The sequence below is a fragment of the Mesoplodon bidens genome (genome assembly GCF_964165515.1).
Source record: "Mesoplodon bidens genome assembly, chromosome: 17".
NCBI lineage: Eukaryota > Metazoa > Chordata > Mammalia > Artiodactyla > Ziphiidae > Mesoplodon > Mesoplodon bidens.
In genome coordinates, this window is record NC_138174.1 from 66,856,680 (window position 1) to 66,875,911 (window position 19,232).

The 19,232-nt window shown below is 40.5% G+C and overlaps 1 protein-coding gene across 1 annotated transcript in view; it reads left to right on the plus strand.

Moving 5' to 3' along the window:
• Positions 1 to 2,015: 2,015 nt before the first annotated feature.
• TM9SF2 (transmembrane 9 superfamily member 2) overlaps positions 2,016 to 19,232 on the plus strand; it is a 60,414-nt gene continuing 43,197 nt past the window's right edge. Inside the window, exons 1-3 of the mRNA XM_081215190.1 lie at positions 2,016 to 2,365; positions 16,486 to 16,553; positions 18,591 to 18,684. Coding sequence (XP_081071316.1) covers positions 2,201 to 2,365; positions 16,486 to 16,553; positions 18,591 to 18,684 — 327 coding nt within the window. The 5' untranslated portion in view covers positions 2,016 to 2,200. The remainder of the gene's footprint in view (positions 2,366 to 16,485; positions 16,554 to 18,590; positions 18,685 to 19,232) is intronic.

The following is a 19,232-nucleotide window of genomic DNA, read 5'->3' on the forward strand; positions in this document are numbered from 1 at the left end:
GATAGTAGTGTTCCAAAGCTGGAGTTCATAGTGCAAACTACCTTTGCAAGGAAGAATTCCTTCATTGTTCTGGTTACGCCACAGTATAGAACAGTGGGTCTTAGCCTTTTTTTTGCAGGGTCATAGATTCCTTTGAAAACTTAATAAATGTTATAAACTTTCCAGGGGGGAAATGTGCACATCCCCACAAGAATTTAGATAGGATTGCACGGGTCTCCACATTTTTCTGAATTGTCCACTTAGCAAACTTGCCAATTCTTTTTTTTTAAATAACTTTATGAAAGTTTAGTTTTATTTATTTATTAAATTTATTTTGGCTTCATTGGGTCTTCGTTGCTGCGTGCGGGCTTTCTCTAGTTGTGGTGAGCGGGAGCTAGTCTTCATTGTGGCGCGCAGGCTTCTCATTGTGGTGGCTTCTCTTGTGGCCAAGCACAGGCTCTAGGCGCGCGGGCTTCAGTAGTTGTGGCACACGGGCTCAGTAGTTGTGGATCGAGGTCTCTAGAGCACAGGCTCAGTAGTTGTGGTGCTTCGGCTTAGTTGGTCTGCGGCATGTGGGATCTTCCCGGACCAGGGATCGACCCCCGTGTCCCCTGCACTGGAAAGCGGATTCTTAACCAGTGCACCACCAAGGAAGTCCTGACTTGCCAATTCTTGAATTCTGAGCGGGAGGTAGTTCTGGGTTATGATCCCTTGCTTATGTACTCTAAGTTGGTGCCCTCTTCTGCAGATTCGATTGAACGCTAAAGCTCAGAGGAATTGACTTTATAAAGACTGTTGCCCACCAGTCCAGTTCTACAAGGATCAAGCTATTCGCTACTGCAGTCGTGCACCAACAGTGCACCCTGAGGGGAATTCAGGACGGAGGAAAAAACAGGAATGTTCTGTGCTTTATATACTGGCCCTGGATAGTTAAGATGCGTATCTAAGGAACAATTTCAGTGAACTCAGATTCTTGCATCTTCTCATACATACAAAAGCACTAAAACCTTTAACTTGAGATGTCTGTTCTCTGTGTTTAGCAGTAACCTTTTGATGTTGGCCTACCTGTTTTTTTCCAGCCAAAAAACTCCTATATATCCTGGCTCCTCCCTTACCTCTTCAGAACAGTTCCTCAGAGCTATCTGAGAGGCGGTCTCCTGTGCTATGGTCCTCAGTAAAGTCCCCGAATAAAATTTAACTCACATCTTTTATGTTGTGTGTTTTCCTTTGTCACGAAAAGCAAGTTTCTCCTTGAAAAATACTCAAAATGCACCACACAAACACACACAAGTACGTCTGTGCATATACAAACGGACATCGCATCACTTCAATAGGAAAAGTGACAGAAACTTGCCCAGGGATGATCATAGCAGATTTCTATTTTGCTGGAACTACATTTCTCACTGGGCTCTCAGGTGTGCTCCCGTCTTCCGTTGCAAAGAAATGTCAACACTCCCTTCTCCTATTTGTCTACTCCCATTTTCCCCCCCACCTCATTTCCACTCACCTCTTTAAAGAGATCTTGTTTAGTCTATGCAAACAATCACTGTCCCACGCAAGAATGAGTCACTGCATCCAATGCTGGGAACCTGTCCGTGCACACACCTCTGAGTAGCTGTCTATTTGAAGATTTGTGGCTAGTTCCTCCCCATTGGTTTCCTTATCCTGCACCCAACCGTCTCCCAAACTTCTCCTTCCCTCCACCAACTCAGCCTTCATCAGCAAGTACTTTTTGGAGCACCACCTCTGTAATAGGGGCTGGTGTGCCTTGGGCACTGAAGTGAGGAAACCGTGGAAAACCAGGGCAAGGCAGCAAGCACGGGGCGCTGGACAAGTGAGACGCTCTACGACGCCCCAAGGGGCCTCTAGATCGGAATTTGGAACAGGACGGGAGCGCTGGACCCTCTCCCGCTGCAAACACCCAGCCGACCCGCTGAAAACCTGGCAAGTGGATTTCCGCCACTCTCCCTCCCGGAAACTCCTCGGGGCGCTTGCGGCCGCTCTCACTGAGCATGTGCAGGCGGCGCTGCGCATGCTCCGTCGAAGTCCGCTTCGGAGTCTGTTGCGGAACCCGCGGTGGCTCCTAGCGCAACCGGAACTATCCGTCGCGGGGCCGGCCTGCTTCAGCTCCGGCGGACTGGTTGTCGTCGCCGAGCCTCCCCGTCCCTCCTTCCCTCTTCACCCCCCGCGGCTCTGCTGCCCTTTCCCCGAAACAGCCGTTATGAGCGCGAGGCTGCCGGCGCCGTCTCCACCTCGGTGGCAGTTGCTGCTGTCGCTGCTCCTGCTGGGGGCGGCCCCGGGCCCGCGTCGGAGCGCCGCCTTCTACTTGCCCGGCCTGGCGCCCGTCAACTTCTGCGAGGAAGAAAAAAAGAGCGACGAGTGCAAGGTGGGTGCGGCCTGGCGGACCCCCCGGTGCACAGTCGGAAGAGGAAGCCTCCCCCTGCCAGGGGGAGCCGGCGTCTCAGGGGAAGGGGGCGTAGCAGTGGGTGCGGTCGAGTGTCCCCAGAAGTGCGTGGGGTTGGCCGCGCTGTGGGGCGCAGGCTCTGGAACGGCCTCCGTACCGGGGTAGATTCTGGCGGACTCGGCGGGCCAGGTAGCACGAGCAGGTGGGCTGAGTTTTCCCGGAACAGGGACTGTGTGTGTACGGCGCTCGCTTTGGCGTTGGAGGCGTGCGGGTCAGCGAGCGTTCCACGGGCGAGTGTCCGCTCACAGCCCCGTGTCCTGCCTCCAAGGAAGGGGACGGCCAGGTCTTCTAGTAACGTGTAATTTTATTACTTCCCGTTTTCTACTTTTCTGGAACCCTGGTTGGTTATGAGGACTTGTTCTTTCTAGGACTTAGGTGTTTTAACCTCACGGTTAGCAGTCGCTTCCTTGTTTGTGGGATTTAACACCCAGAACCGCGTAAACCGCATTAATAAGGAGTCGCTGTGATGGTTGAGACAGTTAATGTCTACCATTTAAGTGTAAAAAAAAAAAATTAATATGCAAAAAATACGTAAGACCCCACTAGTTTCTCTGAGATTGTTTTAAACACTTAAAAGGAGCAGACAACAGGAGAAACCGGCGTTTTCTTCCTAGGGCAGATCTTGAAAACTTTGATCTCGTACCACTTTAAACTCAAGGTTTTCAGTTTAACCACTAGTAAAAGAGACGTAGGTAGAGTAACCTGCTTTTAGGTTATTAGGTAGAGGGCAGGAAAGTATACATGCACAGTTATTTTAGTTGCTAAAACTTACCCTTTGGGGCGCAAGAAACTCTTTGAAACCGTCAATACTTTTAACAGTTCAAATAATCGTTCAGCAAACTTTTACAATCTATAAGTAGGTTTATTTACTAAGCTTGGTTTTTTTTAAGTTGGTGTTTATTTTATTACTGCTAGCTTTACTATAGTTGTGAATTTTGAGCTTATTGTAGGGCACTAAAGAAGCTATTAAACTTTTCATGGCATTTTACAGTTTCTGTTTAAAAACTTGGATCTCTAAAAATGTCTAAGAATCTTTCAGGTGTACTCACATCAACAGTTAGTGCTTGAATACTGTAACTCTCGTACCTTGCAGTGCAAGAAATTTTCACTCTTTGAGAGTTCTGACTGAAAGAAAATAGTGCTTCCAAGTGGAAGAGAGCTAGTCTCACAAGCCCACAGGTTTTTCCATTAAATATTTTAGTAATCAGCCTTTAGAACTTAGTATTTGGTCTTTAAATTTAAATTTAACAGCAATCGTATATTGTCTAACTAGTGCCTTAGACACAAAAAAGATATTCCTGTCTCCTAGGAACCTCAAAGGTCATAAGCTTATGACAGATTATCAAAATCTGATATGTTATAAAAGATGGCTGTCCAAAGTGCTCTAAAACACAAATAAGGAAACATCTGCGGATTGGAGTCTTCAGGGAAAGCTACAGAGAGGAAGTAACATTTGAGACGGACTTCAGACATGAGTATGAGTGGAATTTACAGGTGGTCTGCTGGTTAGATAATTTTGTTTCCTCAACAGGTCCTTCTTTAGGTAGTTACCTTTCAGTTAACTTTCGATTAATTTCAGGGAGTCCTTTTGGATTTTTAGTTTTCACAGGTATAGGGATAAAGCAGGCAAGACAGATCATTTTTCTGAAGTGTCTGGATTTCATCTTTGTTGCCAGCAGCTACGTTCACATCTTGGTCAGTGAAAACAGATCTTAGACCAGTAGAAAGAGGCACTTTTAGCAGTTTTTCCCTAGAATTTGACTAACTGGTGTAGGGAATTTGAAGTACACTTTAATATTTCTTCTCTTTGCTTCTCAAACAGTAAACTTAAATTTCCATTACTTCAATCAGGGTATTAATATTTTTTTTCTCATCCATTTCATATTTGTTAAGGAAGACAGTCTTGTCTACACTGTCAGAAAAGTTGAAAGGACTTCTTTTAAAAATTGGAAATGGGAGTTGTGAAATGGGAATAATTATTTCCAGAGGTGCTTTTAGGTTAGGGAATCAGGAGTTGGATGAATTGGGTAGGTCATTCATACTATTTCTATCAGTTTTTCCATCTGTAAGATAGAGATAATCATATTTGCTTACTATATATTCCCCTTGAAAGATATTTTGCCTTTCCTGGAGGGAAAGTACAATATTTATCATTGTTGCAATATTATACAATATTCATAAGTGTAAAGATGAACCAAGTTTATCTTCAGCATAAGTGTAATTTATGGAGTATAATCTTTACATATCCTGTGAAGTCCATGTCCTGTATTTAGCTCACCATGTATATTGAGAGACAATCAAAAGAACCCTGAGGATTTGGTCATTTTCTCCTCTCAAAATTATTTTATGTTCAATTTACTGACATAGAAACAGAAGTCCAGTGAACATACAGTCATATTCATATTCCTTTAACTTCTGATTTATGATCTTCATTAGCCTTAATAAACAGTGTGACTGTGTTCTGTGCCTTTTTTTTTTCTTTTTTAGCTTGCTATCATTACAGGTACATTTGAGTATCAACATAGTGCACATTTTCATTGACTGTACAGTATTTCATTGTAGTGTTACAATACTATGGTTTGCTTAGCTGTTTCTTGCTTGTAGGGCATTTAGATTGGTCCCGATTTTTCTATATTGTAAATAATTTTGCTAGAATGTATTTAGCAGGAATTCATTGCATATTCACAAATTACTAGGTCAAAGGGAAGAAGCAATTTTATAGCTCTATTTAATATTACCAGGTTTCTTTGAAGAAAAGTAGGTTTGATTTACAGTGCCATTAGCTGAATGATTCCATGTGTCTTCACAGTATTTTATAGTTTTTATTTATCAATTTAATAGCTATGTGATGGTACCTAAACATTTTTTAATGCTGCATTGCTTTTGTTGCTGTTGAGGTTTCTCCATCTTTCAATTCTCTTATTTGTCTTATTTTGTTAGTTTTTCAAACCACAGTATTAAAGAATTGAACCATGGTATTCCTTTCTGCTAGCATTTTACTTTCTTAAGCTAAGGGGATAATGTGTTGACTGCAGTAAGTAGAGTAAGCCCTGGTCAGAAGTGAATAGATAAATGTGAAGTTACCTTTAGATTGAGTCTTAAGTGTGCTAAGTGGCATTCTAATGGCTGATAACTGAAGATTAGTGAGCAGTTCACCCTTGCTGCTTTTAACTTTCAAGCAATTATTTAATGGCTTGTCAACATGAACAACTAGCTCTGGAAAACATTTGCCACTTTTTTACTGTTTGATGATGTGTGTGCACGGACAGGTCATGTTCTTAGATGAAAGAGTAAGATTTTCTTTCCTGTCCAGTAAGGAAAAATGACCAAATATACCCCCCTGGTGTTAAAAAAAAAGTTTAAATGGATTAGTTTAACAACTTTTTTATTAAAAAAATCAGAATCACAATTTTAACTTTCCTTTTCTCAGTAGTTACTTTTAGAAGCTTTTAATAAATTCTGTGTCTATTATTTTGGGAGCAATTGCCTATAAATATGGAATTAGTCAAATTTAAGAAAACAGTTCTAAACGTTGCTCTGCACAAACACAGGAATGAATGTATTATTTACCTGCTTTAACTTGACCATAGAGATTTTGAAGATTTTGAAATATTTGAACAAAAAATATAATTTACATGTGTACCTAACAATATAATTGGTATATATTTATCGATATTTAGTTTCATGTTTTCATAGGTTTTTTGTTTGTTTGTTTTGCGGTTACGCGGGCCTCTCACTGTTGTGGCCTCTCCCGTTGCGGAGCACAGGCTCCGGACGCGCAGGCTCAGCGGCCATGGCTCACGGGCCCAGCCGCTCCGCGGCACGTGGGATCTTCCCAGACCAGGGCACGAACCCATGTCCCCTGCATTGGCAGGCGGACTCTCAACCACTGCGCCACCAGGGAAGCCCCATAGTTTTTTTCTGGAAGAAGAGTATTGACTCTTAGCTACTGGAAAGTAATCAGTGTGTGAGGGTTACTGATATTGTTTCAGGCATGAAATCTGTCATTGGAAAGAACGACTTTGGATAAATCCACATTCCAACGATTGTTCTCTGTTCCTGTGAAAAAGTACATGGAACTGAGAAGGTTTGCGTTCAGAAATTAAATTTTCGAATAAAACTATTTTGAAACTGTGATCGTTCATTATAGTGGATGTGAGAGCTAGGATTAGGAAAGCAAGCGTTGTTGATACAGATAAAATACTGTCCTACTGCTGTCTACAAAGGGAAGCCCTTTTCAAGAGGTATGTTCTTGAACATCTGAAACAAAACCACAGACAGGTGCTCCACATGCAGACACACATAAGTTCTAGAAACTGGTCTGAGCTCAGTCAGCCTTAGAGCCCAGTTTCCCAAACCCCTACTTCTGTTCTTCCTTGCAGTTTTCTATTGCAGTGTCCTCGTAGTAAGTGTTGTACTGTAGTTAGTTGTAGCTACCTAAATATATGCACTCTACAAGGCCATTGGCTATTGCCATGAAAATTAACTAAGTGTTGATGAAAGGCTTTGTAAGAAATTTGTGAAATATATTTTTCTTTGTTCTTCTTACTCTCACCTTTTCATACCTCTTTAGTGCCCTTTGCTAATTACAGTGATAGAAACTACAATTTGTGTACTTTATGTGTGCCAGTTATATATTAATCTTAGTTAATCCTCCAGACAATCCTGTGGTTTTTAGATAGGGAAACTGAAGCTGGGTAGGATGCGGTACCCTCTCAACCAAACATACCTCCATAAGTAGCGAAGCTAAGATGCAACTCCAGGAGTGTGTGAGTCCGAAGTCTAGGCTCTTCACCACGTTGGGGTACTCCTGGATCTTCTAGACTGAGCGCCGTACCTCTTCTCCTGCCCTGCCCTGCCGATCCTGGGCTGCTTGTAATCCTGGACTTCCACAGTTATTGCAGTTACAACAGAAAGCTCTTTACCTATGTCATCAGTTTTTAACCAGTTACATTTTATGTTTATTCCTTTCTTTGATACAGTTTAAAGTTGAAATTTTATTTTTTGATGGGAAGTGGAGGAAGAACCTTAGTATCTAGGAGATCAGCTTCTGGGCATTGTTGGTCAGGTAACTCAAAGCTCATGAACATCCATTTGTGAGTTCCAGCATTTCTATTGGGATTTTAAAATTGTATCTGAGCTAAGGTTTTCCTTCTTCGGACTTTTTCCCACTGTGGGCTTCTCCAATGTTAAAGTAATTGAAGCTTCCATAGTTTTCCTTTTCTATGGCTGTACCTTGGTATCTCAGACACTTTTGTGACTAGTCACTTGCTTTGATCATTGTACAAAGTCACATTTCTTCACTGAGATTTCTTTCTACCTTGAAAAACAGTTGTAGGTGTCGGGTGGGACATACATGATGGCAGTTGTAAAAGCAGAATCAAAACAAAGGAACAGGGCTTCCCTGGTGGCGCAGTGGTTGCGAGTCCGCCTGCCGATGCAGGGAACACGGGTTCGTGACCCGGTCCGGGAAGATCCCACATGCCGCGGAGCGGCTGGGCCCGTGAGCCATGGCCGCTGAGCCTGCGCGTCCGGAGCCTGTGCTCCGCAACGGGAGAGGCCACAACAGTGAGAGGCCCGCGTACCGCAAAAAAAAAAAAAAAAAAAAAAAAAAAACCCACAAAGGAACAAGGAAATGGGGGGAAATGCAGTCCTATAGCATGGCATGCTTTGAAGTAATAAAATAGGGTGTAGTTGTGACCAAAGTTGGGATCAGAAGTAGAGTGGGCAGATGGGGACTAGAAATAAAATTGTACATTTGGGAGAAGGATTTAGAAGGAAGATGATAGAACTCTAAATTAATTAAAAGCATTTCCATAAAAGGTTTCTTAGGGTGGTATTGTAATCAGTCTTGTTTTGTCTATGTCTTGCTTTAGAATTTACAGTCTTGCTTTAGGATTAATCTGTACATTTCTTAAAATGGTTAATGTTGTCACAAGTTTTCATGCTTGTAATAACTCATTTTGGGACAGTTGAAAGTGGGAATGTAAAGAAAGTAACCTTTAAGGAAGGCTCTTTTGAGTCATGTAAGTGATATCTTGGAGTTGGCTATCTCCAGAAGGAGATGCACGTAATTAACTCTTGGATGGGGAATAAAGAAGATGTTTAGAATGGAAAATGACCTTAAAATGAGTCAAGTATTGCTCTCTTACAGCGATTGCTATTTTAATAAGAAAACTAAATCCCACTAGCTACCCTAAGAACACATAAATAGCTTTGCCACTTTTCTCTTTTACTCCCTTGAATGTGTGCCCTATCTCCCCATCTGGATTATAAATTCTTTGAAAGGCAACCATTCATGGGTTTTATATTATTATGGCATTCACGGTCTCTAGTACAGGACATTATGGGCTTTGAATAAATGTGTTGGTTGAATGAATTTCCCATGGTTTTTCAGGGTTTGTTGTTGTGAATGTTCCTGGGTTTTCGCATATATTGCAAATTCTGCTATTTCCCCCTATTTACGACTTCTTTTGAAGTCATCTTTCCTGCTTCTGACATCTTCCCACACTAAACTTCACTCTTTAGTCTTTATTTCTTCGTGCTTTGATTTGGCTTCTGTCACTTCATAGTATGACTAAAGTCCACTCTCATCTTTCAAGCCTTTTCGTTTTCCAACTTGTAATTGCGACAATTCTCAAAATTCAAAACAGTTGGAAGAATAGTATAATGATCACCTGTATATCCACCTAGACCCTTAGAGCCAACAGTTGTTTATATTTTCTTCTATTTGTTTTATCTCTGTGTACATTTATATTTTTTAGGGATGAATGTCATGTTTGTAACATACTTTTGCCCTTCATGAAACCACATAAACTCACTAGCAGTCTCATTTCCTTTCTTCTTTCTTGTTTTTAATATTTGTCCTACTGTCATAGTCCGAGGATCTCGTAATATTATTCTTATAATACTTATAATATTTTTGAAATTTTCCTGTTTCACTATAAGGGTCAATATTTAAAATAGAGTGTTGTAAATGTAGCATATTTACAAATTCGTTGTAAATTGCTCTATTCTGTGTTAAATGTATCAGTTTAAATTTACAATTCTCAGCATGTTTTAAATGAGATAAATACTAAAATTTCAAATTCTCACAGTTTAAAAAAGGAAGAATGAATGAAAGTGCTACAGAAATAGCCAAAATGAACTGAATATCCAAGGTGTGTTTTGATTAGTTCACCAAGCGATGGAAAAAGGTCCACGATTTAGTGGTGATATCTATGATGGACCAACTTTCCTGTAAAAGTAAGTGTGGAAAAGTGTCAGGAGAGACTAGAAGGAAGAAAAGTGGAGGACTGAGAGCAGCAAAACGTAAAAGTGGGAGCAGCCGTTGAGTTGACTCACCTCTTTGAGCCAGCGGTCCAGTGTTTGAACTTACTTGTCTTCAAGTAGAGCAAGGAATCCCTAGCTCATAAGGTTACTATGAGAATTGTGCTTGATAGTTATTATCTTCCTCTTCCCGAGACCGATAGCCAGGAAGGGAGTAATGAAGAGGCACAAACAGTAGATCAGAAGCCACTATGCTTAGTGTCCTTTAATGGGAGGCAGGAAGGAGCGCCTCTCACAGAACCCCTCAAGGTTGTCCTTATACTAATACATATTTGGATTGAGGAAGGTCCAGCTTCTCTGAAATAACAGGTAATAACAGCTATCTTTATCTAGCTTACAGTTAAACATTTAACTTACAGTTATCGTGTGCCAGCTTCTGTATCGTTTTCTGTTTTATTACTACCTCATTCGTTGCTCACATTCAAAATTACTTGCCCATAAGCACATATTTATTAGCAACAGACCTAGGATTTGAAATGAACCCAGCGGTCTGACTCTGTTCTCCCTCCAAACTGAAGTTGTGTTCTCTATTTATATGTTGTGTGTGCTAAAATTAGTTTTGTTTTTGGGTGAAAGATTTGTGAGAAGAATTGTTTTTGAATTTTGCCGTCAATATTTTGGAAAATTTTGTGGACAGACCTTGATAATTGTAGACATCCTTATAAATCACACAGCAAGGCTGAAACATGCTTCTTCGTTGACGTTAACGTTTTTGTCATTAGGAGTAGAATTTGAAGCTACGTCACCAGATCAGGAAAAGTTGATAGATACGGTAAATTTAATGGGAAGTTGATAGTAGACAAAATGCCAAGTGTGAGATGGATAAAAACTAATAATGTACAAATAAGAAAATAGGGAGGGGAGGGTGTGTGGGTCTTTGGGCTCTAGACTGAAATGGAATAAGTGTGGTAATAATCAGTTTAAATGATACTAAATTATATAAGCAGAAGACTAGCATGGTGTCTAAAAGAGAAATTTTCCTGGCTTCTAGAGTTTGCTTCAGAGACTTAAAGTAGACTTAGAGGGAGCCAGTGAATTTGATGTCTAAAGTTTTGACAAGATTGTTTTTTAAAAAGGTTAAATTGGAATTTCAAGTGGTGTGGGTTAGCTTAGGGGCGAGCGGGGGTAGGGAATAAACCATGGGGAGTAGTAAAAATGGAGACAGACTTCCAGAAGTCCCTGAGGCTAATTTGGATCTTAAATTTAGCAAAAAGAATGAATGTGAAATGTTTTAATTAGCTAGTAGTATTAAACTCTTGTATCAACATAATATAAAGCCACTGGGAATATACTTCCAGAAGCTCTCTTCAAGTTATATGAGAGAACAAAAGGTAGTAAATTAATCTGGTCATGGACAAGTTAAAGTATATTTGAAGAAAAACAGTTAACAATTATATATTTGAGGTGATGAGCTTTAAACTATCAGTTACAGAACATTGGAAAGAGATGAAGAGTGTCATTGAAGAATTTATGCTTTTGGCCAAAAAGGCTAAGGAAAAGTAACAGTGTCATTCTATACGTATATGAAGCTTTGATGTCTATACCTTGAATTCTGCCTGTAATTCTCAGCGCTATACCTTTTAAGAAAGATGAGAGAGTAGGGCAAGGTCCCGAGAAAAGCAGCGGCATGATCAAGGAGACCTTTCCGTTTTGAAAGATGAAGACTCAAAGGAGAGATGAGAGAAGTCAGAAAACGAGACTACGGTTTTCCTTCGGTCTTACAATCCTATAGGTAAGAAAGAGATGGACCAGGAAACTTCAGAGAGAACATCATAGGCTAAGCAGAAATTCTTGCCTCATCCATTTTACCCTAAATTTATATGCTCTTCAGCAGTGTCCTAAAAATGTTTTTTAAATGGCATCAAATCTCTGAACCTTTTGCCCTGTTTTGGGTTTCCTAAGATATGAACTTAAAGAACATTGAAAAATACCTAGTGAACAGAGCTCAAGGATGAACTAGGAGTCCAGTCCAGCTTGCTGTCTCTTTTGTAGGGTCCCCAATCTAAGAACTGTGTTTACATTTTTAAGTGATTAGAAAAAAGTTAGAAGAAGACGAATATTTAGGGATGAGTGAAAATTACATGAAACTCAAATTTCAATCCCCATAAATAGTTTTACTGGGCTACAGCTGGGCTCCTTCACTTATGTAATGTTTGTGGCTGCTTTTGTACTCCAAAGGCAGAGACTGCTTGTCCAGCAAAGCCTAAAATATTTACTCTCTGGCCCTTTAAGAAAAAAATTTGCCAACCTCTGGGATAGACTAACGTTCGAGTTATTTTTCCAAGTAAAGGGAAGATTGCACTGACTGGAGTAAAATATTAAGTATATGAAGAGGGTTTATAAAGGGTACTAAGCAGCATTTTATTCTTTTCCATTACTGTGCTGTCCCATATAGAAGCCATTAGACGCCTGTGACTATTTTTTTAAATAAATTTATTTATTTTATTTATTTATTTTTGGCTGCATTGGGTCTTCGTTGCTGCGTGTGGGCTTTCTCTGATTGTGGCGAGCAGGGGCTACTCTTCCTTGTGGTGTGTGGGCTTCTCATTGCGGTGGCTTCCCTTGTTGCAGAGCACAGGCTCTAGGCTTGCAGGCTTCAGTAGTTGTGGCTCGTGGGCTCCACAGCGCAGGCCCAGTAGTTGTGGCACACGGGCCTAGTTGCTCCGTGGCATGTGGGATCTTCCTGGAGCAGGGCTGGAACCCGTGTCCCCTGCATTGGCAGGTGGATTCTTAACCACTGCGCCACCAGGGAAGTCCTCCTGTGACTTTTTTTTTTTTTTTTGCGGTACGCGGGCATCTTGCTGTTGTGGCCTCTCCCGTTGCGGAGCACAGGCTCCGGACGCGCAGGCTCAGCGGCCATGGCTCACGGACCCAGCCACTTCGCGGCATGTGGGATCTTCCCGGACCGGGGCACGAACCTGCGTCCCCTGCATCGGCAGGCGGACTCTCAACCACTGCGCCACCAGGGAAGCCCCCTCCTGTGACTTTTTAAATGTAAAATTAAATAAAAATTTAAATTCAGATCTTCAGCCACACTGACCACGTTTTAAGTGACCAATGGCCCCGTGTGGCTAGTGGCTACTGTATTTGGCAGAACAGATAGAGTATTTTCATTGCTTAAAGTTCTATTGGATGTTGCTGCATAATAGTAAATACTTACATAGTACTTTGTGACAGGCACTGTTCTCGAATCTTCTCAAAAACCAGTTGCAGCAGGGATTATTATTACCTCCATTCTACAAATGAGAAAACCAAGGCACAGGGAAGTGAAGAAACTTCCCCAAGATCACACAGCTAGTAAATGTCAGAGCCAGGATTTAAACCCAGGCAGCCTAGCTTCAGAGTCTGTGTTCTTAATCTCTTTGTACTGAGAGTAAGGAATATGCCTAATTGTGGCACAAGGGAGTTAGCTTATGTGATGAAAATGTGGATCTATGGATTTTGAGACTCAAAACATAGAAAGCTGTGTAGAATATAATAGCTGCATTCCTCCCTAGAAAGAAATCTAAAGACGTGAACTGGATTAGCTTTATAGGAACTTTCAGTCTTCATTAAGGTACATTAAATAGGGCTTCCCTGGTGGCGCAGTGGTTGGGAGTCTGCCTGCCGGTGCAGGGGACACGGGTTCGCGCCCCGGTCCGGGAAGATCCCACATGCTGCGGAGCGGCTGGGCCCGTGAGCCATGGCCGCTGAGCCTGCACGTCCGGAGCCTGTGCTCCGCAACGGGAGAAGCCATAACAGTGAGAGGCCCGTGTACCGCAAAAAAAAAAAAAAAGATACATTAAACAGAGCGCTTGGATTCTGGTATATCTTCATAGCAGTGTTGACCCCTTAAATTAGTGAAAATTATTTTGGCAGAGTAAGCTATCAACGGGGAATTTTGCCTTCACAACAGTTATGTAAGTTTGTGATAATTACTCAAGCATTCTGTAAGCTTAAATATCATGTCCCATTATCTTCTTAGCCAAAAAGACCAGTGATACAGTCTTGAATATTTTGTACAAGGAGACACAGTTAAACTTTTTTTGTGTTTGAGACAGTGTTACCATTGTGTTGTCATTTTATGTCAGTACGGTTTTAGGGGTTTTGTGTGTGTTTTCAGTACCGTGTGCAAAGGCTAATGTCTTCCATTGTATATCATGAATATTGGATGAGCATTTTAGTGGATGAGCAGTGTAGTTTATGCATTCCCTATTCTGAATATCATTAAATTTATTTGGTTTTCTTTATTTAACAAATACATAGCACTTCGTGTATTAGGCACTGTTTGACATACTTTATAAATGTTAACTCATTTAATCCTCATACCTCTGTGAGGTAGTTACTGTTATCCCCATTTTGCAGATAAAGAAACTGAAGCACCCATGAGGAAACTGAGATGCTAAATAACTTGACCAAGTATAAGTGGTAGAGCTGGGATTTGAACCCAGGCAAACTGGCCCCAGAGGTCTACTTTTGCCCACTGTGTTTTGCTGTTTTTCCAATGACAGTGTATTATTAGTTTTTGTACACTGAACATCTTGTCTCACTTTTGGGGTATTAACAGGTATAGAAGACTGCTGACAGCACTGGTAAATGAGATCAAAATGGCAAGTGTGGCTGTATGCTCTTCCAGGTAGCCTCAGATCAGAGTCCAGAGGCAGCCATAGTGATCTAACCCTATAAAATACAGATAAACAGCTCCTATTTAGTTGTTTTTGGTTAGTACCAAAAGTACTTCAGGGCACAGATTACTTACTGACATTTTCAACTAAAGAATTCTGTATTGAGTAGCAATGAGCCCCTACTGGGAGAGTGGGTACCTGGGTACAAGTTCCTTTGGAACTTCAAATATACGTTGACGAAATCCTGGGAGCTTCAGTAGGAAGGTGTGGCTTTGAGTTAGCCCATATTTCCTAGGAAGTTGATACAGCTTTTCTCCCTCTCCCCTGTTGTTGAACTTGATTTGGTCTTTATGAATTTCTTCTCTGTTACTACCTTTGTAGTTAAGCATTCTCAAATTGATCAAAGCAATCCTCCAGAATTAAACCATGTTGTCATTGTCTGTCTCCTGTCTGCTTAAGAGCATGAGATTGTGTTTCTAGTGCAATTGATCTAGAAATTTCTTACCTACCTGGCAACATTTCTTTTTTTTTAATGGTCCCATGGTGTTTATTTTAATAGCTAATTTACTATCAACAGGCATACTACAATATGTTTCTAGTCTTTTAATGAACACGTCTGCAGTATACATTCTTATACATCTCTTGTGCACACATGATTTTATTCGTAGGAGGTAAGTTCTCATAAGTAGGATTGCTGGGTGGAAGAATGTATGTATTTTGCTTTCCAAAAGGCTGTAACAACTTCACATTTCAAAGAGCCACAGGTGTTATAGCTTTTTTTTTTTTTTTTTTCAGTACGCGGGCCTCTCCCTGTTGTGGCCTCTCCTGTTGCGGAGCACAGGCTCCGGACGCGCAGGCCCAGCGGCCGTGGCTCACGGGCCCAGCCGCTCCGCGGCATGTGGGATCTTTCCGAACCAGGGCACGAACCCGTGTCCCCTGCATCGGCAGGCGGACGCCCAACCACTGCGCCACCAGGGAAGCCCAGGTGTTATAGCTTTTGAAAACTTTTAGCCAAAGTTTAGTGGTCTCATATTGAATTTAATCGCAGATGTGTCTCAAATTCATATCTCCAGATTTTTTTTCTAAATGCCGTGACTGTTTATCCTTCTACACTTAGGTATCTCAAAGGCACTTCAAACAAAACATGTCTAAAGACAAACTCATGATCTCTCCCCTCAAACCTAATCCTCTTCCAATGTCCCTTTTGTTACTTGTCAAAATCAGAAAATTAAAGCATCTCTCGTCTTTAAACTTGAGGCGTGTGTTATCTTTACTCTCACATAAAACCCATCAGTCCTATCAAATTTATTTTCAAAATATTTCTCGGATGCATCCATTTCTCTTTTTCTTCTTGTTGACAGCATTCCTTGAATGCTATGAGAATGTTTTGTGTTTTTTTAAATTTTATTTATTTATTTTTGGCTGCATTGGGTCTTTGTTGCTGCGCGCAGGCTTTCTCTAGTTGTGGGGAGCAGGGGCTACTCTTTGTTGCCGTGTGCGGGCTTCTCATTGTGGTGACTTCTCTTGTTGCGGAGCACGGGCTCTAGGCACTCAGGCTTCAGTAGTTGTGGCTCGCGGGCTCTAGAGCGCAGGCTCAGTAGTTATGGCGCACAGTCTTAGTTGCTCCACAGCATGTGGGATCTTCCTGGACCAGGGCTCGAACCCGTGTCCCCTGCGTTGGCAGATGGATTCTTAACCACTGCGCCACCAGGGAAGCCCTGAGAAGGTTTTTTAAAAACTGTTTAAAAATAAAAATTATCTTTGTGCTGCAGAATGAAATACTGAATTTGAAAACCAGGTTTTAAAAAACAATCTATATTGATGTAGTGAGTGATACCTTATTTAATTTAAATACTTATTTAATTTTTTAGAAATTTTTAGAACTTAAAGCATTTAGAAACTATTGGAGACATTGCAACTGAAAAATTTTTTATTGTAATTTAAATGCATATAAATCTCAGTGAATGGATTTATAAGTAATTCTTTAAAGTGAGTTGGGTATCATAAAATTTCTCATTTCAAAAGTCAAATTCCTTTTTAATTCTAGGCATGACCTAAGTTGTGGTCTCTAGTTGTTTATATTCTAATTCTATGTTTCTTCATTTTCAGGCTGAAATAGAACTATTTGTGAACAGGCTTGACTCGGTGGAATCTGTTCTTCCTTATGAATATACAGCGTAAGTTTTTCAGCTTGGTTTTTATATGAAATTTTATGACTCATCAGAATTTTGTACATTTAGAACTTTCTCCACAGTTATGGATAAATTCATATGCATTTAAAAAAAGTACATGGCCTGAAAACATTTTTTAAAGGGGTATTGTTTATTTCTCAGGTAGGGTTAAAATGTGAAATGTGATCTGTTGATGTCACTGTGCAATGCACCAGAAGCACCAACGAAAACAGTCGATTTCCTTTTTTACCTGACTGGACAAATAGCCATTTTGTTTTAATTTTTTTGATTATAAAAAAACCCACATAGTTTTCAACAAAATCCATATGTCCCACATAATCAATCCCCAGAAATAACTGCTTTGTTGTCTGCCCCCTGCATTTTTTCTCTGCTTACTCTAACATACACAACCACATTTATACATTTTTTAAAAATTTATTTATTTTTGGCTATGTTGGGTCTTCGTTGCTGTGTGCGGGCTTTCTCTTGTTGTGGCGAGCGGGGGCTACTCTTCACCGCAGTGCACAGGCTTCTCATTTCGGTGGCTTCTCTCATTGTGGAGCACGGGCTCTGGGCGCACGGGCTTCAGTAGTTGCAGCACGCGGGCTCGGTAGTTGTGGCTCATGAGCTTATTTGCTCCGCGGCATGTGGGATCTTCCCGGACCAGGGATCGAACCCGTGTCCCCTGCATTGGCATGCGGATTCTCAACCACTGTGCCACCAGGGAAGCCCCATTTTTGTTTTAAATGAAGGCGGGTTTATATATTTTATTTGCACCTTGTTTTTCTCACTGAATCTATGTGGAGATCTTTTCTATATTAATACACAGCTTCCTCAGTCTTTTTAGTAGCTGTTTATTATCCCTTTGTAGAGATCGTATAGAGTCTGTGTATGATTTGTTTCACTAATTCTCTATGAGCATTTCATTATTTCCATTTTTTGAAATAAAAAATGCCGCATAAATATCCTTTGTTCTTTTGAGCACTATATTCCATATTGGGTATAAAATATGTTCCTAAATTTTTGTTGGCTTCTAAATTTCTCTGGTATCTAAGAGTTTTGAAAGAAAATATGTTTACTGTAGAAAACACACACAAAAAGTTTGACTATCCTACAAGAATCCATGTGCCTAAACATGTGTAAGAAGAGAATACAAATTTCATGAATGAATCGACCATAATATATGTACCTATTGGAGACTTTTTCTAGTTTTTGTTTTGTTAAATAAACAAATCTCTCTCCTTAAATCTTTGTGGCTATTCTTGGGAAAACTCAGTGAATCTCTTATATCCAGTAGATGGAGAATCTTCATTTGGGGACTTCCCAGCCCCAGTTTTTTATCACCCAAGATTCATCTTCCTCTTAGGGATCTAACTAGTCTGTAGCCATCACTGTGCTGGTCTCAACCATGGTGACCACAGAACTGCCCTTTAATATTCTATAGCAAGGCTGAAATTAGGCTGTAACGTTCAAACAAAACTTTATGAAAATTTGGTTAGTAATACAAGGAAATTATAGCACAGAGAGAAGCTTACAGCTGCCTGGTTATGGCTTCTCCACAGCTCCATGTTCTCGGAGGGTCTGTCTAGCCTGCTTTTCATGTTGGCCAGTATATTGGGATGAGACAGAAACCCATGTAGTTAACACATCTTCTTGAAATGGCATTAAGTAAATATTTGAATTAGAAAGATAACAAAAGGAGGTGAGTTACGCAAAATTCCCTTGAACACTAGGGTGTAAATAATTTTATCATTGAAATGAACAACAATAAATTATAATGTGTCAATTTTTAAATTCTATAATTTATATCTTAATAAAAGTATTATTTAAAAATCAAAGCATTCTAAGGCATAATTTTCAGATTTTTTGTTTGTTTGTTTTGGGGAGATGTGGTACGTGGAACTTGGAGTAGGAATATATTTCTTATTCATCTACTAGAGCTGCTGGAGTGATCAGTACCTAATCTGTCCTCTAGGTTGGCTAGGGGTTTGATATCTCATTGCTTCCTTTTATGCTTAAAAACTCAAATATTCTTGCCCGCAGGTTTGATTTTTGCCAAGCATCAGAAGGAAAACGCCCGTCTGAAAATCTAGGTCAGGTATTATTTGGGGAAAGAATTGAACCGTCACCATATAAGGTTTGTATTCAGTGTTATCTAAAAGTTATTTAGTTGCATCTTTTTTCTTTTTTCTCCCCACCTTGTAGAAAAGCCTGTGATAACTTAGCTAAGAAGGAATTCATTTCTCTTTTGCATCCAGGAAAAATTTCTTAAAAGTCACAGTTTAGAAGGATCCCTCCCCTTCTCAGGATATGTCATAAATAAGTTTGTTCAAAGGAACATTTCCTACAGTCAGTATTATATCAATAAATGATAAGGTGGTGGCCTAAAAGTGCTCAGACTCCCTGCCTCACCTTACAGAGGGACCTGGAACCCAGCTTTCAGTTATGAAGAGTTGTCCCAGCAACTTCATTTGGGAACAGAATGCCTAGAATTTCCCTATTAGCAGATAAAGCACTACTTCAGCTTTCCCCTTGGGTTTTGGGGAAGCTAACCTTTCTGTTTTGATCAGTGGAAGTATATTTGGTACATCTTTGATACATTTTTAGGACATCAGTTGAACCAAGCTAAGCACAATATAAGATATTCTCTTCAGTATATATACTTCATCATCCAGAATTATTCTG